Source organism: Lonchura striata, chromosome 16 (genome assembly GCF_046129695.1).
Source record: "Lonchura striata isolate bLonStr1 chromosome 16, bLonStr1.mat, whole genome shotgun sequence".
Taxonomy (NCBI): Eukaryota; Metazoa; Chordata; class Aves; order Passeriformes; family Estrildidae; genus Lonchura; species Lonchura striata.
This window is the reverse complement of record NC_134618.1, coordinates 15,416,840-15,436,949: the sequence shown is the minus strand read 5'-3', so window position 1 is coordinate 15,436,949 and position 20,110 is coordinate 15,416,840. Positions and strand designations below refer to the sequence as shown.

At 51.7% G+C, this 20,110-nt stretch overlaps 1 protein-coding gene across 2 annotated transcripts in view; it reads left to right on the top strand.

Moving 5' to 3' along the window:
* The window catches only part of PEMT (phosphatidylethanolamine N-methyltransferase), a 41,966-nt gene extending 25,598 nt beyond the window's left edge, over positions 1-16,368 (top strand). For both annotated transcript variants that reach the window (XM_021549958.2, XM_021549951.3), the window contains exons 4-8: positions 4,722-4,867; positions 9,321-9,432; positions 13,387-13,461; positions 14,219-14,279; positions 14,980-16,368. In XM_021549958.2, coding sequence (XP_021405633.1) covers positions 4,722-4,867; positions 9,321-9,432; positions 13,387-13,461; positions 14,219-14,273 — 388 coding nt within the window. In that variant the 3' untranslated portion in view covers positions 14,274-14,279; positions 14,980-16,368. The remainder of the gene's footprint in view (positions 1-4,721; positions 4,868-9,320; positions 9,433-13,386; positions 13,462-14,218; positions 14,280-14,979) is intronic.
* The last annotated feature ends 3,742 nt before the right edge of the window (positions 16,369-20,110 follow it).

The window sequence follows — 20,110 nt, the reverse complement described above, 5'->3', positions numbered from 1 at the left end:
ATACCACACGCTGGATATTGCCTCCTGTGTGGATTTCTCACTTGGAGCTGGTGCTTCCAAGAAAATAAATCCGCCCTGGGACGGGATTTTGCACAGAAAAGGGTTTTTTTGTCATTTCCAGGTAATGCCTCTCACCTATGCTCAGCCCTGTGTAATTTTGTGAGCTGGCACCATGAATGAGTGTGCTGTAAATGGCATAGATCCCAGAACCACAGGGCCCTGTGTGCAGAAGTGACCAAGGCTGATGATGGGAATCGAGCGTGGCCTGTCAGACCTGGTGCCCCCTCTGAGCCACAGTGCCAGAAATATCTGATGTCTGTTCAGGAAAAGCCCCAGGGAGCCAACAGCACCTCCTGCCCACGGCATCCAGATGAGGAAACCTCACAGCTCATATGTAAGGCAGGGGGAGAAGCTGCCACAGCCCCCAGCTGACCTAAATAACACACACACCCCAGTGCTGTCAGAAAAGCAAAGTCATTATTGGCAAAAGAAGCTGTGAGGATGATGACCGGGCTGACAATTGCCAGGGGTATTGGCAGGATGATTTCAGTGTTGTTGAGGTTGCTGTTTTCTAATGAACAAGATCTTTTGTTGCAGCTTGTGCTGCTGGGCACCACCGGATGGTTTTTATCCCTGTTGCCTCCTTTAGCCAAGAAGAACAAAACCTCCAGCATGGGGGACAGCCCGATGTTCCACACGGTGACTGTGGCACCTTGCAGTGGTGGCTGTTGTCACCGAAACCCTGGTTGCCTGTACCACTGCTGCTTCCTTGCTGCCTGCTGGCCCCTGGCCCAATTCTGCTCCAATTGTGCTTATCAGCCCCAGTTTCCAGGCTGGTTTTTGGGATCAGTGAGGGAGCACTGCTGGGCTGCTCCCTGCAGCGACCCAGTTTGCTGGACGAGATCTTTGTCCTCCTTTGGAGGAGAGGGATGACAAAATACACTTGGTGGGGGCCACTGGGAGATGCTCCCAGCAAGACCTAGAAACCTCAGCTTCTCTTTTAGTGCATTTTTTCTATGTTTTCTTCCTGCTCCATGTGGCCTTTGGGGATTTGTTTCGGAGTGTGACTTGTTAAGTTTTCTGGTTGAATAAATCAGCACCTGATGTGCAAACCTGGCTGCACGTCCTGTCCTGTCCCAGCCAGAGGATCTGCTGCCCATTTCCCTCACTCCCACTTTCTTCCTGTGAACCCACTGGCCTGACATGTCCATCCCCACAGTGCAGAGCCACTTTGAGTGGTTTTCCAGTTCATGTGGTATATTATATGGCAGACAGAAAGAGGAGAGATTCAGGCTAGATAAAAGGCTGACATTTTTTATGAGGAAATGTTTTATGAGGAAACATAGGTTGCCCAGAGAAGCTGTGGCTTTCCCATCCCTGGAAGCATCCAAGGCCAGGTTGGGTGGGGCTTGGAGCAGCCTGGGATAGTGGAAGGTGTCCCTGCCCATGTCAGGGGTTTGGAACAGGATGAGCTTTAAGGTCCCTTCAAACCCAAACCATTCTGGATTCTCATGGAGTACTGATAAGACTTCTGAGTGTCTGAGCAAACACCTGTCTGGTTTTGGGAAGGGTGAGCAGAACAATGCCTACCACCTTGGCTGCTCCTATCCTGCCAGGAATTAGACAAATCTGCCAGTTTGGCCAGAGCAGAGTTGAAGGATTTGGGCTTTTCCCAGCTGGTGGAGAATGTGTGCCTCCAGCATCATGGTTCAATCTGGCAAGTGTGGGGAGATGTCAGGGGAAGCCCCCCAAATTACTCCATTTTCCCTTTGCAAAAGCTGGGGGCATCTTCTAAGCCCCTCCATGGGGACAGCCATCCTCATGACAGCTGCCAGGGATGTGACCAAAGTAGGTCTGAGCTTTGCCACCCTCCCCTGTGCTGGAGGAGGGCTGGATGCTCTTCACCATGGCAATCGCTCTGCTTGGCACAGAATGCAGTTCCAGGTACTGGGACAAAGCCTGGCTCTAATTGCTGCCCTCTTGGATGCTGAGCTGCGCCGCTGCCTTGTCGTGAGCCTGAAATAAATGCTGTCACCAACGTGACTCGGAGGCACATGGAGGAAGGGATTGGTTTCATGACAGACTGAAATATGTCATATTTCAGGAGACTGGCTCCCTAGCAAGGGAAATGCCCAAAACCTTGTCCTTCCCTGCCAAGGAGGGCGAAACACGGCCAGGGAGGCTCCCTCACCATCGTGGATGTTGGAATAATTAATGACTCCGTGCTGCTTGTCACGGCCCAGCATCATAAATGCTTAAAAGGTTTATTTACTAATTCTGAAAACTCCTGAGCGCATCATGTTTAATGCAAATAGAGAGTGTGTTTAGGAAGATATAAACCATTCCTAGAGGGAAAGGCAGTCCATTATCTCCGTGCAAACACCTCCCTCCCTAGCTGTAAGCCAAACAGCGGGGAGCTGAGCAAGACATGCTGATGAGAATAACTAATGCAGGCCTATCCGAGCATGGAAGGGAAGGATGGGATCATCTGGAGCAGGAGAGACAGCTTAGCCAAAACAAACCAAGCCATGTGCTGGTTGCAAAACTTCCAGTACCGATTCCCAGCCAACCAGTTCATTTTCTTGAAGCCACTTTTGTTCACGTTCTGACACCAAGTCAGGTCATCAGCATCCCTGAGGATGTGGGAGAGTGTGAATCCAGCTCATCCAGAGCAAGAAGCAGGCTCTGAGGCCTTTGCTCTTGCTTTACCTCTTTCTGCTTTGCTATCTCTTTGCCAGTGCCTGGGATCCAAGTGGGTTCCAGCACAGCATTGGTGTCCAGATTTACCTTCCTGGTGATCAGCTAATTGCTGTAAAATGGTGCCCTCTGGATAGGCCCTGGCCAGATGTGGAGTCAAACCCTCATGCTGTGAAAGGCACATCCTCTTTTGTGTGAGGAAGGAGCTGCAGAGCATCCCCAGGGATGTCAGGGATGTGTTTTGAGTGCACTGCCAGGCCAGGATTTTTCAGCAGAAAGGCACATCCCTTCAGGGGGATTGCTTTCCTCCCAAACCCAGGCAGTGCTGGTAGCAGGGACAGGGATATTTTGGCTTCCTCGTAGAGGAGACTTGTGCCATTTAAAAATAAACACCACGGAGATGATGCAAAGGGTTGTGCAGCTGCTGCTGCATCACGGTGCAGCAGATTTGTGACTTCCCATCGGAAATGATTTTGAGCTAAGGCAGTGTGAGCTTGGTGAGCACAGGGAGCTCTGCTGGGCACTGGAGGAGGGCCAGCCCTGGGGACTGTGCCTACATCACCTGGGGCCACACTGATGTTCCTCTGTCTGTGCTTGGCTCCTGGGAAAAGGAATTTCCCTGTAATTTCCAGAGTGTAGATCACCCAGATGCTGTGGTTTCGCTCACTTCTGAGCATATTACATTTATTCCATGTTTTGTTTTCTTGCTCCAATCCAAACTGATGATTAAATGTCTTGTTCTGGGGTCCTAAAAACTCCTCAACAATAGAAAGCCTAGTGGGAGCAAGCTCAAAGTGAACAAAGGATATCATCCAGGTTCCTAAACCACAGAGTTTAAGTATTATCCTGAGCTTGCTCGGTGCATGAACTTGCCATCAAGCCTTTGAAAGATGTGTTTCCAGCTGCCTGGCCTTCAGCCATGTAGGCAGCACTGTCTCTCTTGGCTTTTATCTGAGCAACAGGGAAAATCCAGAGGTTTGCAGAGCTTAGGGGAGATGGACACCAGGGAAAAAAAGCTATCCCAAGCCCTGCAGGTTGCATCATGGAAGCACTTTGCAGCTGAGGAGCCCAGGACTGTGGGCAGGAATAACTCTCCTGGCTCTGACAGACAATGGTGGCCAGAGGCACAGGAGAGCTGTTATTCCACTTGAATTTTAGCCTCCAGGGTGCTCATTAAAAAAAGGCTCAAAGTTTCCTACCTCATGTGTCAACAACATGTGGAGAAACACCGTGTGGAGCTCTGCGGGCCTGTTCTCTCCTCTCGCTTTATTAATGGTGTTTTTTTAATCACAGCTTTGTCTCCTTTGTCATCGTGCGTTCGTGTGGGAGCCCTGCGCGATGCTGGGCTGCCGAGCCCTGCCCTGGGCAGAGCTCAGGGAGCTGAAGGGAGGGGTCACCATTATTCCAATCATAAATGAGGATTTGGAAGGTCAGACCCGAGATGCCTGCCCCAGCCTGGAGCAGAGGAATAGTGCGAGAACGCCTCGTCTCTGGGATTTTCCTCTCGCCGTTCCAATCCTCCCCCTGACTGTCAGGCTCCAGCCGTGAATCACTCCTGGGCACGTGGCTAACACATGAACACTGCAAAATATTTTGATGGAGGGGAACGGGGGTGGGAGCACGAGATAATCCAGCCAATTGTTCCCAGCCCTTCGTGCGCTGTGCCGAGGCATCGCAGCCTCCAGCATTTGCAAGGGCGTCTGTCCCAGAGATCTCAGTCAGCATGAAAACTGGGATTTGGTGGATAAGACAAAGCATTTGATATCACAAGTCAGTGGGACTGGTATTTCCAGGAGCGAGCAAAGGTTGTGAGTAGAAATAGCTGCCCCAGATCAAGCCCTGGCTCCTCACAATCTTCAGCTGATTGCTTCTCCCGTTGGGAGGTTGAGTAGGCCCAAGTGGAAAAAGGAATCTGAAGAGGGGACCTCCTCAACAGCTTCCCGAAGCTCCAAATCCCCCAGGGAGACGTGAGTGGTGTTAATTATGAGTTGGTGCTTTTAACAGCCCTTGTTGTCTCCCAACAGCTTCACAGAAGCCATGAAGAGCCAGCCGAAGCTGGAGGGCTGGGACTGCCACTGGACCTACTACTCAGGCTTGGCCATCTCGGCTGTAGGGACCTTGTTTGTCATCTCCAGCTTCTTAGCACTGGGATTCACCGGGACGTTCCTAGGTAAGCACTGAAAATCCAGCAGCTTTACCAGAAAGTGCATTTAATCCTTGCAGGGATCTCTTGCTAGGGCACAGTCCTGTAGGACTTTCCTCGTCCTTGCCTTCAGGGCTGTTAGATTTGTCATTATGATACCAAAGCAGGACCCAATCCTGCTCTTACCACAGAGCCACAGTGGTTTTATACAGCAAATCCCATCACCTCCAGCATCGAGCCTGGAGGTTTGGAGTACAGCTGCTCACCTGCCAGCCCAAAAAGGAACTCTTTCCCTCCAGAAAAGGGACCCCAAATTCAAGACCTCACAAGTGGCATTGGCACAGCGAGTGTGAGCTGTCCAGCAGCCCTACTCCGAGCACCACCTGCTCATCACACGTGCTGAAGCAGGATGTTGTTTGCTCTCCCCTCTGCAATAAACCTGATGTTCGTTGACAGATCCTTTTATCTCCCGCTTTATGGCAGAAGGCATTTTCCACTGTGCCTGCTTTCACATTTACAGCGTAATTCTGTTAGCATTGTTGACTTTGAAAACATGCCAGTATGTGTGGAATTCATAAAAATAAAGTAGAGACAGGAACAATAAATATCCAAGGAAAGGGGCAGCTCCTGCTGGCTGAAATAATCACAGCCCCAGCTTTGACACCTCATTTAGGCTGTGCTTTTGCAAGTGCTTTACAAACCAAATTCAATTAGCTCCTGTGGAGTCGCTAGGAAGAAGAGAGGGATGTAATAAGCCTTCCTGGTTTCAAGTGGAGTTGCAAAGAAATGTGTTGAGTTGGCCGAAATCCTGCTGCCAGAAATAGATCTCAGCACTCCTAAACATGTGCCCTCACCCTCCGTGTGCAGCCTCACTCCTGGCCCCCTGTCACACCCCTGTCCCTCAGCTACCAGGCACCAGCATCCTCCAAAATCAGCCCCTGAAGTGATGTTGTGCCTGTGGAGACATTTCCAGAAAGGCCAGGCACAGGAGAACCCATCAGCAAGAGCTGCTTGAATGCTCCTGAAGTTCAGCCAGATCTGGAGTTGTTGACGTAAAGCCTGATTCATCCAACCAGGAGGATCCACTGGACTTGAACCGCTGGGAAAAAGCAAACAAGTGAGTCAGGCTCAGCGTAAGAGGTGAGAGGGCCCTGCCCCTCACATCTGGATCCCCCGAGGCAGGGGAGAGGTGGGTGCTCGTGGTCCATATAAGGCATTTCTGCTCCATCCTCCCTGCCACCACTGCCCTGGACTGACACGGCGAGGAGCAGCCCTCTCTGCTAGCCAGGCATGACAGGCACCAGGGCAGAGCTGAGTCACGGTGGGGACATGCCAGGAGCACATGCCAGTGCAGCCAGGCTGGCTCAGGACCTCTGCAGCACTGGAGCCCCACAGAGGATCCATCCTTGGACTGCTAAGAGCTTCTCCACTCCACACAAGCCCCTTGAGTCCAAATCAGCAAACTCTTAATGGACAATGTCCCTCAGCGTGGTTTGTGTCCCAGCCAAGGGGAAGACAACGGGTCTGCAGGCCTCTGAGGATCTCATGTGGGATATTCTCTTGCTCAGGACTCTCTCAGGTATTGGTACTTCCAAGATCCATGCAGGATTTTAGCGCTGGCCTGGTGCTGCAGGAGGAGCAAGGATAGCAAAGGGCTGCACTGCTTTGGCAAGGAAGGGAATTCAGCTTCTTCTCGCTGTCGACATCTGAGCTCAAGAGAAGTTTTGAAAGAACCTCTGACAACAGTCACTTCAAAAATTACTGGAGCTGGATTTGACCCTTTGTGGGTTTTTCTACAGCAGTGACAGCTGAACCAGGCAGGGCACAGGGCTTCCTTTTGAATTCCTTCCTTACAGCACATTTGGGCTTCGGAGCAGCTGCAGAACACTTTATCTCTCTAGTGTGGGCTAAATGGTGCAGTGGGAGCTGCGTGAGTCACCCTTCTCCAGCAGCCTGGCTGTGCCACCCCATCTCCAGCACGGCAGCTCCGGCTCCAGATGCTGTTTGCAGCAGCTGGATGTGGCCCCTCTCACTGGCAGAGCCATCCCTGCTGCCCTCTCTCCATGCTGTGCCCTCACTGGGATTCAGGCATCACTTCAGCATCACTTCAGCACCCTCCTTTTCTGCCCTGTTTCCCAAAAAACACAGTGGTGAGGGCTGGGCTTATCTCAAGGCTGAGGTTGTGGAGAGGCTGCTTTGCCTGTCTGAGCCCATCTGCCTCATACCCCCGTGACATTTCTTCCAGCACTGACCAAGATTTCAAGTCAATCTGACTTGACCAAAGTCTGTTGCTGGGCCTGGAGAAGCTGATAACTCTCTGGGGTGAAGCAGAGGTGGTGCTCCAGCCCAGGTCAGGTTCCAGGCATTCTGGGGCACCTTGCAGAGTGCCCTGAATGGCTTTTTGCTGCTGTGATCCCACCCTGAACAGTGAGGTGGCTGCACAAACCTCCAGCAAAAAATAGCTCCAATTAGGTACCAAGGAGCTGATTCCTGATTTGAGAGCTCAGCGAAGGCACAGGAGATGCCCAGGGTGATGCTGTGCAGCACAACACACAGACCTGTCCCTGAGCACCTCTCTGAACATAAACACATAGAAATCACCTCTCTGGTGGTCATGTTCATTGACCTGTGCAGGTTTAGAGGCAGAGATTACATTGGAAAAGCTCCTGGGGAGCTGCCTGTGTGCTCCTCCTCGTGGGGAGCCTGCCTGGAGGGTTGCACAGCCCCAGCAGTGCTGGGCACAGATAAGCCCCTGCCAGCCCCACGGACCCAGGGCTTTGTGTGAACCTCCTCAGCACCAGTGCCATGTGGGGAATGAGGTGTTCAGCTCAAGGGCGAGGGCGGGCAGGGGATAATGAAGCATTTTGACACATAAGAAAGCACAGAAACGGGCTGTGGCAGGGGGTGGTGTGTTCTTTCTACCAGAACAATCTCAGAGATGTATTGCCAAGTAACTGTGAGAACATATAGTATGAATACAAGGCAATTATCTCACTTAGTGGCCTGCAGTTAAAACCCAAAAGCATTGTGTAATTGGGCAGGGGCTGTTTATCCTTAGAAATAAATGTTTTAGCACCATGTGAGGTCAAAGAAATAACACTGCGATCCAGGTAATAATAATAACCTTGAATAGTTTGCACTCCTGTAATGCCTTTCATCTGGATTTGTGAGCACTTTCTCACCATACATTAATCCTCACCACCCTCTGTGCTCTAAGAAAGACTGATGTTATGATCAGTGCACAATAGCACCTGGAGGGACAGAGGAGACTTGCCCAAGGTCAGGGAAGGGGCTGGCAGCAAAGCTGGGAGCTCAGCCCGGGGTGGTGGCAGTGCCCTGGGCTGAGGAACCAGCTGCTCCTCACAGATCAGTGGACTTGGAGCATGGATGGTGCAGTGGGCAGAGCTGGGCAAGGGGCTGGAGCACCAGGAATAGCTGAAAGAGATGGGGAGGGGCTCAACCTGCAGAAAAGGAGGTTCAGGGGGAGCCTTTTGGCTCTCCACAACTCCCTGACAGGAGGGTGCAGCCAGAGAGGGATCAGGCTCTGCTCCCAGTGAGCAAGGGACAAGAGGAAATGACCTGAAGTTGTACCAGGGGATGTTTACATTTGATGTCAGAAAAAAATTCTTCACCAAAGGGGTTCTCAAGCCCTGGCACAGGCTGCCCAGGGCAGTGGAGGGATTTAAAAGTCATGTAGATGTGGTGCTTCGTGGTCTCACTTGTAAGACCAACAGAAGAGAGATCTGCATCTTGGCCCTTTACCCCTCTGAATGTTGCTCACAAGCTGCACACCTCCTTGTCGTTTCTTTCCCAAGCTCCTTTCAGGAGGGTGGAAGGATTGCTCCAAGGTAGATGGGAAGCTGGTTGGATGCTGACAGTTCTGAAAGCTTTCCTCATTACAGATGACAATCACCCATTATCATCATCATCATTGTGCCAATAACTGAGTGTTTTGTAGGCAGAGGTGCTATTTTCTGAAATTATGAGAAATTCTCTGAGCTATGAGATAAGGGTGACATTATGGATGAGGGCATTTGGTTGTGGTGGTCATGATGAAAACAGCTCCAAACACTATTACACAGCACTGGGTTTATTTTCACATTAAATGGATTTGATCCCATGCACTTTCTCCCTTGTGGAGTGGCATTTGACAGGCAATTTTACAAATGAGAAAACCAGAATGAACCAGTTGGGAGCTGGAGAGCTGTGTCCTGATGAGGGACGAGGCTGCCACAACCTCATTGCAATGCAGGAACTTTCCTCGTGGGCAAAGAGCCATTCCTGGAAAAGCTGATAGACACAGAGTAAACAAACAACTTATTTGTTGCTGTTTCCTCAGCCTGGAAGTCAGTGCTGAAACCCTTGGCTGTGAATCCCTGCCAGGGATGCCCCGTGGCACAGGGAGGGTATCAATGTGCCAAATCCCCCCATGACTCCCAGTTTCATGGAGCCTAACCAGAAGCTCTCTGCTTGCTCTTAGGTGATTACTTTGGCATCCTGATGGAGGCAAAAGTGACCAGCTTTCCCTTCAGCATCCTGGATAATCCCATGTACTGGGGCAGCACAGCCATCTACCTGGGCTGGTCCCTCATGTGAGTATGTGCCCCTGCAAACACCTCTGCCTGGAGGGTCGGTGTGGGGTCTCTTGGCAGAGCATGAGGTACCAGGGTGCATTTAGGGCCAAAAAGACACTCTGTGATGGCAGAGAAAATGCAACCTGCCCTGACTTCTGCCTCCCTGGCTATTTTTGTGCGTGGAAAATCTTGGGCTGTCTCGAAACACTTGCAGCATTTGTTGTAGAAAAATAAAGAGCGGCCAAGTGCTGGGGGAGAGGAGACATCAGCAAATGCTCTGCAGCTGAACGAGGTCCTTGGCAGGCTTTGCACGTGGAAAAATCAACATTCAGGGCCAAATTCATGCAGGGTGTCACTCGGCAGGGGCAGGGCACTGGTACTGGGGAGCAGTGTGACCCTGCAATTACTCTGAAAAAAGCAAAATAAGCCAAGCCACCCTTTCCCCCAGCCCACGGTGAAAACACTTCCGAAACACTCCTTGTGTGATACAACACAGCTTAATAGCCTGCTTAGGAGGAAATGAATAGGCTGTAATTTAGCAGCAAATGAGCAATATACTCTATTCAGTGTAACAAGTTTGATGTGGTTTTCATTTAATATCACATTTTATTTATTTGCCCAGGAGAAAAAAAAAAAACCAAAAAAAAACCAAAACCCCTGGCTGTGTTACTTCAGGAGCCCATGGAGTGTTGCAGGCTGTTATCACTGGGTATTTTGCACTGGTGTCCTGACTGTGACCACCTCTCCTCTGCTTGGGTGGAAAAAATTAAGTGCTTTGCCACATTCTGGTCATTTTTTCAGCCATGTGTGCAGCCCCTGGTAATAAGTAAAGCTGATGGTTTCTCTCCTGTCTCCACTGAGCCTTGCTGCTGTTAGTTCTGCACTTGAAATCCCCCCCGGTGCTGTCAGGCTTGGCTGTTTCCCTTCCTGGCAGAGCCATGGCACTGGATGGGGTTTAAATCCTGGGAAATGGTGCAGGATTTAAATGCCAAAGGGAGGCAGTGCTGGGCACGAGAGTTGGCCACAGAGTCTGCAGCAGCACCATGGAAATGTTTATGTTGCTGTGGGAAGTGGGGCAGAGCTGGGGCAGGATGGGTTCCCCCACACCACACCCCAGCACGACCCCCACAGCAGCACAGAAGTAGGGATTTAGCCAGGAGGAATTATAAGGAGATCTTCATTTGTTTTCAAATCAGCATCAAGCTACTTCCTAAAAGGTTTGCAGAATCCACTGAAATCTCCTGAGCTGTTTCTGTCGCAGAATCCCTTCTTCACCCCTCTCATTGTGCTCTTCCACCACAATTCTGGGCAAGAGCAGCTCTGAGCAGCTCAGGACAGCAGTGATTGCCTCCTTTTTCTCGTTAAAAGGCTGCCACCATTAAGGCCAGCGAGGCGTGACAAATAATTGCTGTGAAGAAATTGCTGGAGCTGTGCAGAGTGGCACCAAGACACCACCCACCTGCCTGGGGGAAGCTCAGCACAGCCCTTCTCACGGTGGTTTTGGCTGTTTCTCTTCCCTGGGACCTCAGTACATACAGTCACAGAATCATTTAGGTTGGAAAAGAATTATAAGATCATCAAGTCCAAGCATTAACCCAGCTCTGCCATGATCAGCACTAAAACATGTCCCCAGATGCCACATTTACGTGGCTTTTAGATCCCTCCAGAGATGGTGACTCCACCACTGCCCTGGGTAGCTGTCCCAAGGCTTGACAACCCTTACAGGGAAGAAATTTTCCCATTATCCAACCTAAACCTCCTGTGGGGCACCTTGAGGCCATTTGTTTGTATCCCTGGCTTCACCCTTCTGCCAGGGGTTTGGAGAGAATGAAAAGGTTCCCCTAGAGCCTCCTTTTCTCCAGGCTGAGGCCCCACCAGCCTCAGCTGCTGGTGCTCCAGACCCATCCCCAGCTCTGTTCCCTTCTCTGGACACCCTCCATTGGGTGATTTTTTGGGAGGTCCACACTTTCTCCTGAGGTTCCAGGGTTTTCAGAACAGGTCAGGTGTCTGCCCTCAGAGGCCAGAGCTGATGTCCCATCTCGGTGGCAGCAGGAGGGATGCTGGAGGAATCCTCCAGCTGTCTGATTCTGGGCAGACCTAAAACACAGAGCACATTTGTGATGCATCACACTTCTTATCATGGGATCAGAACCCAAAGGATTGATCCTTTCTCATCCATAAGGGATGAAAACACATCACATCAACCAGCCTGTCCTCTGACTCCCAGTCCAGCCTTAAAAGCATCGAGTGGGGTGACAACCCACAGCCATGGGGAGCTGCAGCAAGGATGGGGACAGACAGACTTCCTGCCCAAAAATAAAGTCCTAGTAGGAAAACAGAACCTTCCTGACTGATTCATCATCGCTGCTGCAATCAGATGTGGCCCAAGATGTAGGTCAAACTCGTAAGAGGACAGGAACAGTTCACCCAAATGCTGCTCATCACCTGTGCTGAGCAGCCTCATTTCTCCTGCCAGACAAACTGGAGCATTCACCGTGTGGGGCCAGCTTTGTGTGCCTCTGCTGGGGAAGTGTTCTAACTCACAGCAACAGGCTGTGTAAATCAGAGCTGGAGCTGCAGCCAAATGATGCAATTAGAGGTCTTGCTGTCAACAAACAATCATGTAAATTTGTTCTCTCTGATAGGAATCAAGAAGGAGACATGACTAAGCATGTAATAGCAGGGGCTTGGGAGAGAAGGAAGTTGCCTGAAGCTTCCTAATGAGGGAAAAAGTTATTGCAGAATGAAAATGGTGAAAAACTGGAGATTTGTGGGTGCCTCTCCAGGAACTGCTGAGGGTGGGTGGTACCTGAAAGTGGCTCCAGTGTGAGGTTTAGGTAGTTCAGTCTCTCTCTGCAGGTGTGTTTTCCCAGCAACATAAGGCACCTTGCACCAGTGGGATGTTTATCCTCATAAAATCACAGAATTGTTTGGGTTGGAAGAAACTTTAAAGCTTATCTTAATTGTCCCCCTTAATTAGGACGCTGGTGATTGCCTTTAACTGCTGGTGGCAGCTCTGAGAGGGATGAGAACTGGCTGTCAGGAAATAAAGTATTTAGCTGTCCTTGGTGGGGAAATGTTCAAGGCCAGGCTGGACAGGGTTTGGAGCAGGCTGGGATTGTGGAAGATGTCCTTGCCCATGGCAAGGTGGGATGAGATGAGGTTTGAGATCCTTTCCAGTCAAAACCATTCCCTGATTCTACGACATCTCTCTCCAGAGAAGGAGGTGACAAGGATTTTTGGTCCCAAAGCTATGGCCTCTGCCAAAAGGAGCAGCCATCTCCATTGCACCCTCAGTTCTTGGTTGTCTCTCCCCATAGCCAGCCAGTGAGGAGCAGTGGTGGCATCGGTGCCCCGTGCTGTGCCTGGTGATATCTGGCTGGAGGACACATTCCTGAAACACCTTGAAATGGGTTTAAAAGTGAACCAAACCCCCAGCACCCAGCCCCAGTGTAGCACCCACCCCAGCACCCTCCCCAGGGCAGGAATGGACCTTCCCATTCCTTTCCATCCCCATCCCTGTGCTGCCTGAGCCACCACTTGGATGTCTACGATGCCACACACTGCTCTGGCTGCCTGGTGTCCCTGGTACCCTGGGTGGCCCACCTTTTTGGGACATGAGGCATTTCCCTCAGAGTTGGGAGCTGCAGCCGTGTGTCAGCAGCTGCTCAGCCCTTAAACATCCCCATCATCTCAGGATTTAGCATCAAAGCAGGAGCTCTCATAGCAGAGACGTGCAGGGATCAGACTTAAAAGCAGTCGCTGAAGTAGGCTGGGGAAGAGCCTTTGCCAAGTAACATCTGTCTAAGACAGTTAACATTAAGCACAAAAAAAACCCCAACCCTTTTGTTTGCTTCTGTTTTAATGAGCAAGCAGGAGCTCTCTGCAGCCCAGTGTCTCATTTCACTTTCTCAACCAGGTCTTGCATAAGCCCATGTACTTACCTGATCTTTTCCTTCTCTTTCAAAACAGGCACGCCAGCCCAGCTGGCCTTTTGCTGACAGCTGTAGTGGCAATTTCCTACACAATCGCTGTGCTGTACGAGGGGTGAGTAGCTGTGCAGAACTGGAGAGCTTCTAATTATTTCTACCAGCTTTAACTCTTGAGGTTTCAGAGAACTGCACAAGTAGAGATGGGTTTTTTTCCAATTAATTCAGCGGGGAAGAAGGAAAACAGAGGATTTTTTTTTCAATTGTTTTGATAATGGGCAGATTCCACTCTGAAGCTATTTGCAGAGTTCTAGGAACATTTGTGCGGGTTTTTTTATTTTTATCGAAATGAGGCCTTTTTTTCCTTTTGGGTGTCAGATTCTGTCTATAGAAGAACAATAAGGAAGGCAGTGAGGGGACTCATTGTGTCTCCAGAAGAGCTCCCTACAAGAAGCACTTGCATTTTGTAGTTCCTTGGGTGGGCTCCTCTGCTGCTTTGCACCACAATAGCCCAGCCAGCAGCACAGGAGGGAGCAGCACAAAATAACTCCCAGAAGTAGCAGTGGTACTTCAGCAGTGAAAGGTCTTTTGTATTTGCAAGGGAGGAGGAGATGCAGAGAGCCATGGTCTGCAGGAGGAGGGGTCTGGGTGTGTGCTGAGCCTTGTCCTGCTCAGCACAGGGATGGTCCTGAGAGGCTGAAACCAGGATTGCCATGGCACAGGAGTAGTCAGGCTGTGCCAACCAGGGAAGGACACATTTTGCAGGCCCAAAATTTGCACTCGGTAGCCTTGATTTTAATTCTTCCTCCCTTCTTTTGCCCCTCTCTTTTGTCTCTGCCCCCTCTCTCCCCAAATTCCTATCCTCCCAACTACAGGCCTTTCACAGAGGAAATCTATCGGAGGAAGCAGGAGGGAGTGAAGAGCAAGTAGCCCCAGGTGCGTTTGCTGATGGGAGCATTTTGGGGCTGCTTTGCTGGGCTCCCCCACCAACGAGACCCCAGCCCAGTCCTGCCTTCCCTGGCTCCTCCAGAGCCCTTCCCACACTTCTCAAAGCATTTGAGCTTCAAGCCTCTGCAAAATCCCAGGCAGAGAGGCTTTTCACAGCAGCAGTCGTGTCCGCCTCTTGGCACCCGACCAGCAGCCCCCAAATTGTTTTGATTATACACTTGAGAATCAGTGCGAGGGAAAATTGCTGGGAAGCTTCGAAGCTCCAGGCTTAATCTGAATCAGGCAGAAAAATACAGCTATTGGCCATGGCAGGTGCTCCAGAGAGTGGCAGGGATGGTGGGAGAGGGCATGTGTGCCTGCTCATCCCTCAGGGAAATCAGGCCTCCCTGCTCCAGCTGCTCCTTGCCTGAGCCAGGAACATTTCTGCCACTGGGCTCACCCTAAAACCTCAGCCCAGGCTTGTCTGGGGGACCAAAAGCTTCTCCAACAGCACAAGCTCCTGGCCAGGCTCTTTTCCTGGGGGTTCATTGCCGTCTTGGAACCCCCAGTGCGTTTTCCTGCTGGTTTTTGGAGAGCTGGGACAATCCCGTGGCACTGCTGAGGTTTTGGCAGCACTGCGCTGCTGTGACAGAGCTGCTGTGGCAGCAGTGAGGTCCCCAATGGACTCTTGTCTCTTTGCCTTTTGCAGGGCACTCTCTGGGGTACCTCGTGCCTCTCCGGTCCCCACACTGTCTGATTTACCCGTTTTCCTGAGATGTATCCTACTAATTAACCCAGCAACCCTTAATGAGCCGACTGAGCTCCCTGCAGCACTGGAAGTGACCAGAGGAACAGCCTGAGCGTGGTGGCAGCTCCTTGCCACAGCCCATGGGAGATGGAGGTCCCTGTCCCCAGGGCTCTGTCCAGGTTCCTGCAGCTCCCGATGCTCTCCTGGGAGTTCCACAACATGGGACCTGCCCACCTCTTCTCCCACACGGATTACTGGAGATCTACAGGCAAAAATGAATTCCCCTTGGACTGGAGGGAAAGCAGAGTAATGATGGAAACACCGGGGGCCTTTCATAAGTGGGCTCTGAGCATATGGAAGCACCAGCTCCAGCTGATCCTGAAGATCTTCTGAAGGTGCTGCCTCAGAGCCACGAGAAGCAGACAAAGCTCAGGTCCAGCAATGGAGAGAGCTCAGGAGCCCCTGAGGATTCAAACACAGATGGGGAAGGAACAGGGGGAAACTGCTGTGAGTTCAGCAACAGCAAAACCCGCTGCAAACCCAAAAACCAGCTCCTTTTTTGGGAAAGGAACGTCCCCATCCAGAGCTGCATTTCCCACCCGTGCAGAGCCCTGCAGCATCTCCACACTACTGCAAAGGCTCTAAGTGACTGAAAAGCACAGGAGTGAGAATGTGTGACCTAAAGCACATCCCAGTGGCACAGAGATGGCAGCTGTCCTGTGGGGAAGCCCCAGCATGGAGAAGATCCAGGGGAAGAGGCAATCCCTGTCTGCACTTCACAGATATCCCACCCCTGGCCGTGTTGATGCCACAGCCCCTCCTTTTCCCCGGGTCCACATGAGGGTCCTGCTGCCTTTCCCACCACCCAGTGCCTTCCAGCTGTTTTCCACGGTCTTGCAGGGGCAGTGGGAGGGAGGGAGGAGAGGGCAGGCTTTGTTTCTGCCTTCCACACCGTGCAGCAGCCAGCTACGGATGTGCCCCTCTGCCCCCGCCACCAGCCTGTCCCAAAATTGTCCAGTGCTGAATCCTGCCTTGATTACAGAAAGATTCCAGAGGTGATGCTCCAGCCCCAGGCTCTGTTTTCACAGATTCCCAGAACAGTTTGAGAAATAAAGTGTAAATGACCAGACGAGCAGGTTCTGGAGCTGGGGCTGTGCTGCTGCCAGCTCCACGTGGGCACTGGAACGTGGCACCACATCTCAGCATCACACTGTCCCCTCCACAGAGGGTTCTCCCTCTTCTCAGTGTCACCTCCATGAAACAGTTCCATTTCCTTTTGCTTTTCCACGTTGTAATTAACTCACCCTCCAGGCATTGCTCAGCAGAATTAAAAGTGTTGGTCTCTTTTCAGTCCGGCCTCCATTTCCTCCAGAAGGGCTCACAAATGCTGTGTTTGTGTTTCATCACTTCAGAACCATTACACACAGATTTATTTTTTTATTGCCATCTCAACCACCTTCCTCTCAAAGATTCGGGCATAGTATTTTATTTTTAGATAAGTTTCCACATTCCCTTCACAGCTAATGTTTATAGAGGGAGGCTAAACTGGCCCAGTACCCATAGCAACCATCGAGGAGAGGATACATTGCATTATTCAGACAATTTATGTCAGAGTTGCCAGTCCTGGCTCAAAGTCTCTGATGTCAATAAACTTGGATTTGTTGATAAGTGAAATCAGTATTTACTGAAGAAGCACGTGCTCATACGGGAAGAATTATTCCTAATGAGAGCACAGCCAGGGCTGTATTTGTGCTGATTCTGAGGACCATGTGTGCCTTTCCCAGTTGTACCATTCCCCTCCCCAGCCAATACCAGACTCCAAAAACGCGTGTCTGTCACCACAAACCCCAGTGGAGGATCTGCTTCCCTTCCCATGCCCACAGCAGCCCATCAGCACAGGGATTTGGTGCTGTGCTGGGACTGGCTTCACGCACTCCTTCCCCCTTGATCTGCCATTTCCAGCACGTGGGGTTTTTTTGGGGGGCTATGCCAGACACACCCTTGGTTTTTGTAGCTCTTCCCACAGCAGCCAGCACGGATTAAACATCTCTGCCTTCACACGAATGGTTCTGGCTGCCCTAAAGCTGGAGTTCGATATTTCAGAGGCCCCTGCTCTGTTTAGAAGAGGGAAGTGAGGAGCTGGAAGTTGATGTTTCAGCCCATCTCATGGGCTCTGAGCCCACCTTTCTCCCTGGGGCAGGGGCTGGCTTTGGCCAGGGCCAGTCCCAGGCGTTGCTGTGCTGCTCTCTGGGGCTGCAGGGAGGGAAACACAGAGACACCATTATTTATGTTGTTTTATGGTATTTAGCAACAATAAATAAGGGGAATCTCCTTGGTTATAAGGAAAAAAAAAAAGTGATTCCTCTCCAATTGCCTAATATTTCCAAGAATTGGAGGTTCCGCAGGGAGGGGGTGAAACCTTCAGGCCGAGCACGAAGTGCTGGTGGTGTCACAGCTCTTTTCCCTCTTCCTGGCTGCATTTGGGACACATCCCGCATGGATGCAGGGTGGATCTCGTGGCCAGGATCAGAACATGAGTCCTGCTGCTTCCAAAGGACAGACCTGCACTGTGGGACCCCCCAGGACCCTCTGGCTGCAGCCCCAGCTCTGCAGTGGCACAGGCAGGAGCATCCGGCTCATGCAAAGACATCAAAGACCAAATGGAGTCCCTGGAAATGGGGTCATGGGGCCATTTTCATACCTTCATGCCTTCAAAATCCAGCATGGGGCTTTCTGGGCCCACTGGAGCTTGGCAGGGAGGTTGTTTGCAGCCTTGGGAATTGCTTCACGTGATGCTGTGTGCTAACACCGCAGATAACACTTCCTTTGAAGTTTGGGATATTTCTCCAGAGCAAACACCAGGAAAGGAGAAACTAGTTAAATGTCAACTCCTACCTGGCAGGGACAGCTGGGTCACCCAGGTCATCCCTCTGTGCTGCCTCAGCTCTCCCCATCTCACCAGACAAGCTCTGTGCCCACCCTCGTGGAGGATTTCTCTGCGTGGTTGCTTGCGTGGCTCCCCCACACCCATCTCCCTCTCCATGGAGCTGCACGTGGCAATTCCTCGGGATGAGAGGATCAATAAACACCCCAGCAATGGGGATGAGGGGTCAGCTCCACGGGATGCTTCATCCAGGAACACTTCAGGAGGTGGAGGCTGCGTCCTGTGCTCCTTTCCATGATGGTGGTGCCATGCAGGAGCAGGGACACATGCCCAAGGCCCTTCTCTCCTTGTGACCGCCTGTAACCCCGTGCCCCTGTTTGCTTTTGCCCAGGGAAGCTGCTCTGCCTTGCCCCAGGGCAGGGATGGCCATGGGGTGGCAAACAGACACAGAATAAACACGGTGGCAAACAAACACAGAATAAACACGTGGCGCAATCGGGGTGGCACTGGCAGCACTGGGAATTCACCATTCCCACCCTGCTCCTGCGTGCTGAGCCTGCACTTGGGCTGGTTGGGAAGGTGGCAGGAGATGAGGGGCTCAGGGCTCTGGTGTGGGCTCCCAAAGCCAACCCAACTCCGAGGCAGAACCTTTTTTACCAGTGATTGGGATTTGATGTAAAAGCAAAGATGAACTTTGAGGTTTAGGGGCAGTTTGGGATCCCTTAATCCAGAGAAGGTGGACAGGGGACGTGGCAGAATTTATATTTGCAGGGGAATAAACCAGCCTGTTCTATCCCTGCTGTATAGGGAAAACAATCTGGACTTTAAATGCTCACAAAGCAATGGGGAGAACACCCTGGTAGGAAACTCTTCCCATGTGGGAAACCCCCAGTGCTGGAGCCCAAACAAATTCCTAGGGCAGGATGGGGATGCCAGGGCTGAGCTGCATGGGCTCTGCTGGCAGGTCCATGCTCAGGGATCTGGGATCCAGGCAGTTCCCAACTCACTGGTGTCCAGGGAATGCTTCGAAATTTCCCCCAGTGCTGAGAGAGCAGCAGCAGCACCCCAAGGCCATTGTCCCCCTGCCCCAGGCATCACCCCCGTCAGGGACAGGGTGGAGAAGGCTCCATCCAAGCCAACCCAGCCCATTTCCACCCTCACTCCGGGGGCCCTTACGCACTGAGTCCCTGCCATGAGGCAGAGGACAAGTTACCAGGCTGTTTTCTTTAATTTTCACACTCAAAAGCCACCCCGAGACAGCCCGGTGAGCCGTATCCTCCTTGGATCCTGTTTCAAAGGGGGAAAAAATGGTAGGAATGTGCTGCTTTTTCCATGTTGCGTTTTCTTCGGGAGGAGCTGTTTATGGAGCACAGCTCCTTTTCCACTCAGGGGTGCAGGAGGGCTCAGAGCCATCAGAGCCCTGGGAAGACGTCAGGGCCAGGCTCTGCCTGCTGGGCTGAGAGCCTCGAGGGTCCTGGATTTGGCCACGGGCTCAGCCTTTGTCCAGCTCCACTGCCCAAATTCCAGCCTCTCCACCCCTGCTCCGGCCTCAGCCCCTCCAGACCCTCAGGAGCAGAAGTGGGACCTGGCAGGAAACATCTCCAGGCTCCTTCCTCTGCCAGCTCCTGCCTGGCACTGCCCACCCAGCTCCTTGCCTCCTCCTGGGCTTTCATTTCAGTCCTGCCAGCCCTGCCAAGCATCTCTATTTCCATGGGAACCTGCCTGAAATCCTCAGCCATGAATCCACTGGGGTCACCGAGCCTCCCTCTCCCCTGTGCTTTGCATTCCAAGCCCAGCTGGTGCCTCTCTCTGCTTACAGGTGACATTTCCCTCAAATCCCAGAGAAGCTGAAGGAAACTCCACTCCTTGGAAGGGGAGCAGAAGGTGCTGGAGTGTGAGGACACATCCAGGACGTGGAAACACCTTTGTTCATACTGGCAGGTTGTTGCATGACCTGTGGGCAAAAGGATGGGATGAAAGGAGGTGGAAACTGGGAGCAGGGGATTTCCAGGGTGCTCGGAGCTGCATCATGCTGAGCACAGGGATGGTGTCCCGAGGGACCTCTTGCCACTCCTTGCCTGGATAACTCCAGGAACTGGGGATTTGAGACATCTCAGGCTTTCAGATTCTCTGTTAATCAAATCCCAAGTGCTAAAAGGAATCAAGAGACATGAAAAGTGTTGCTAAAGAAGCAGGGGGTGGGGGAGG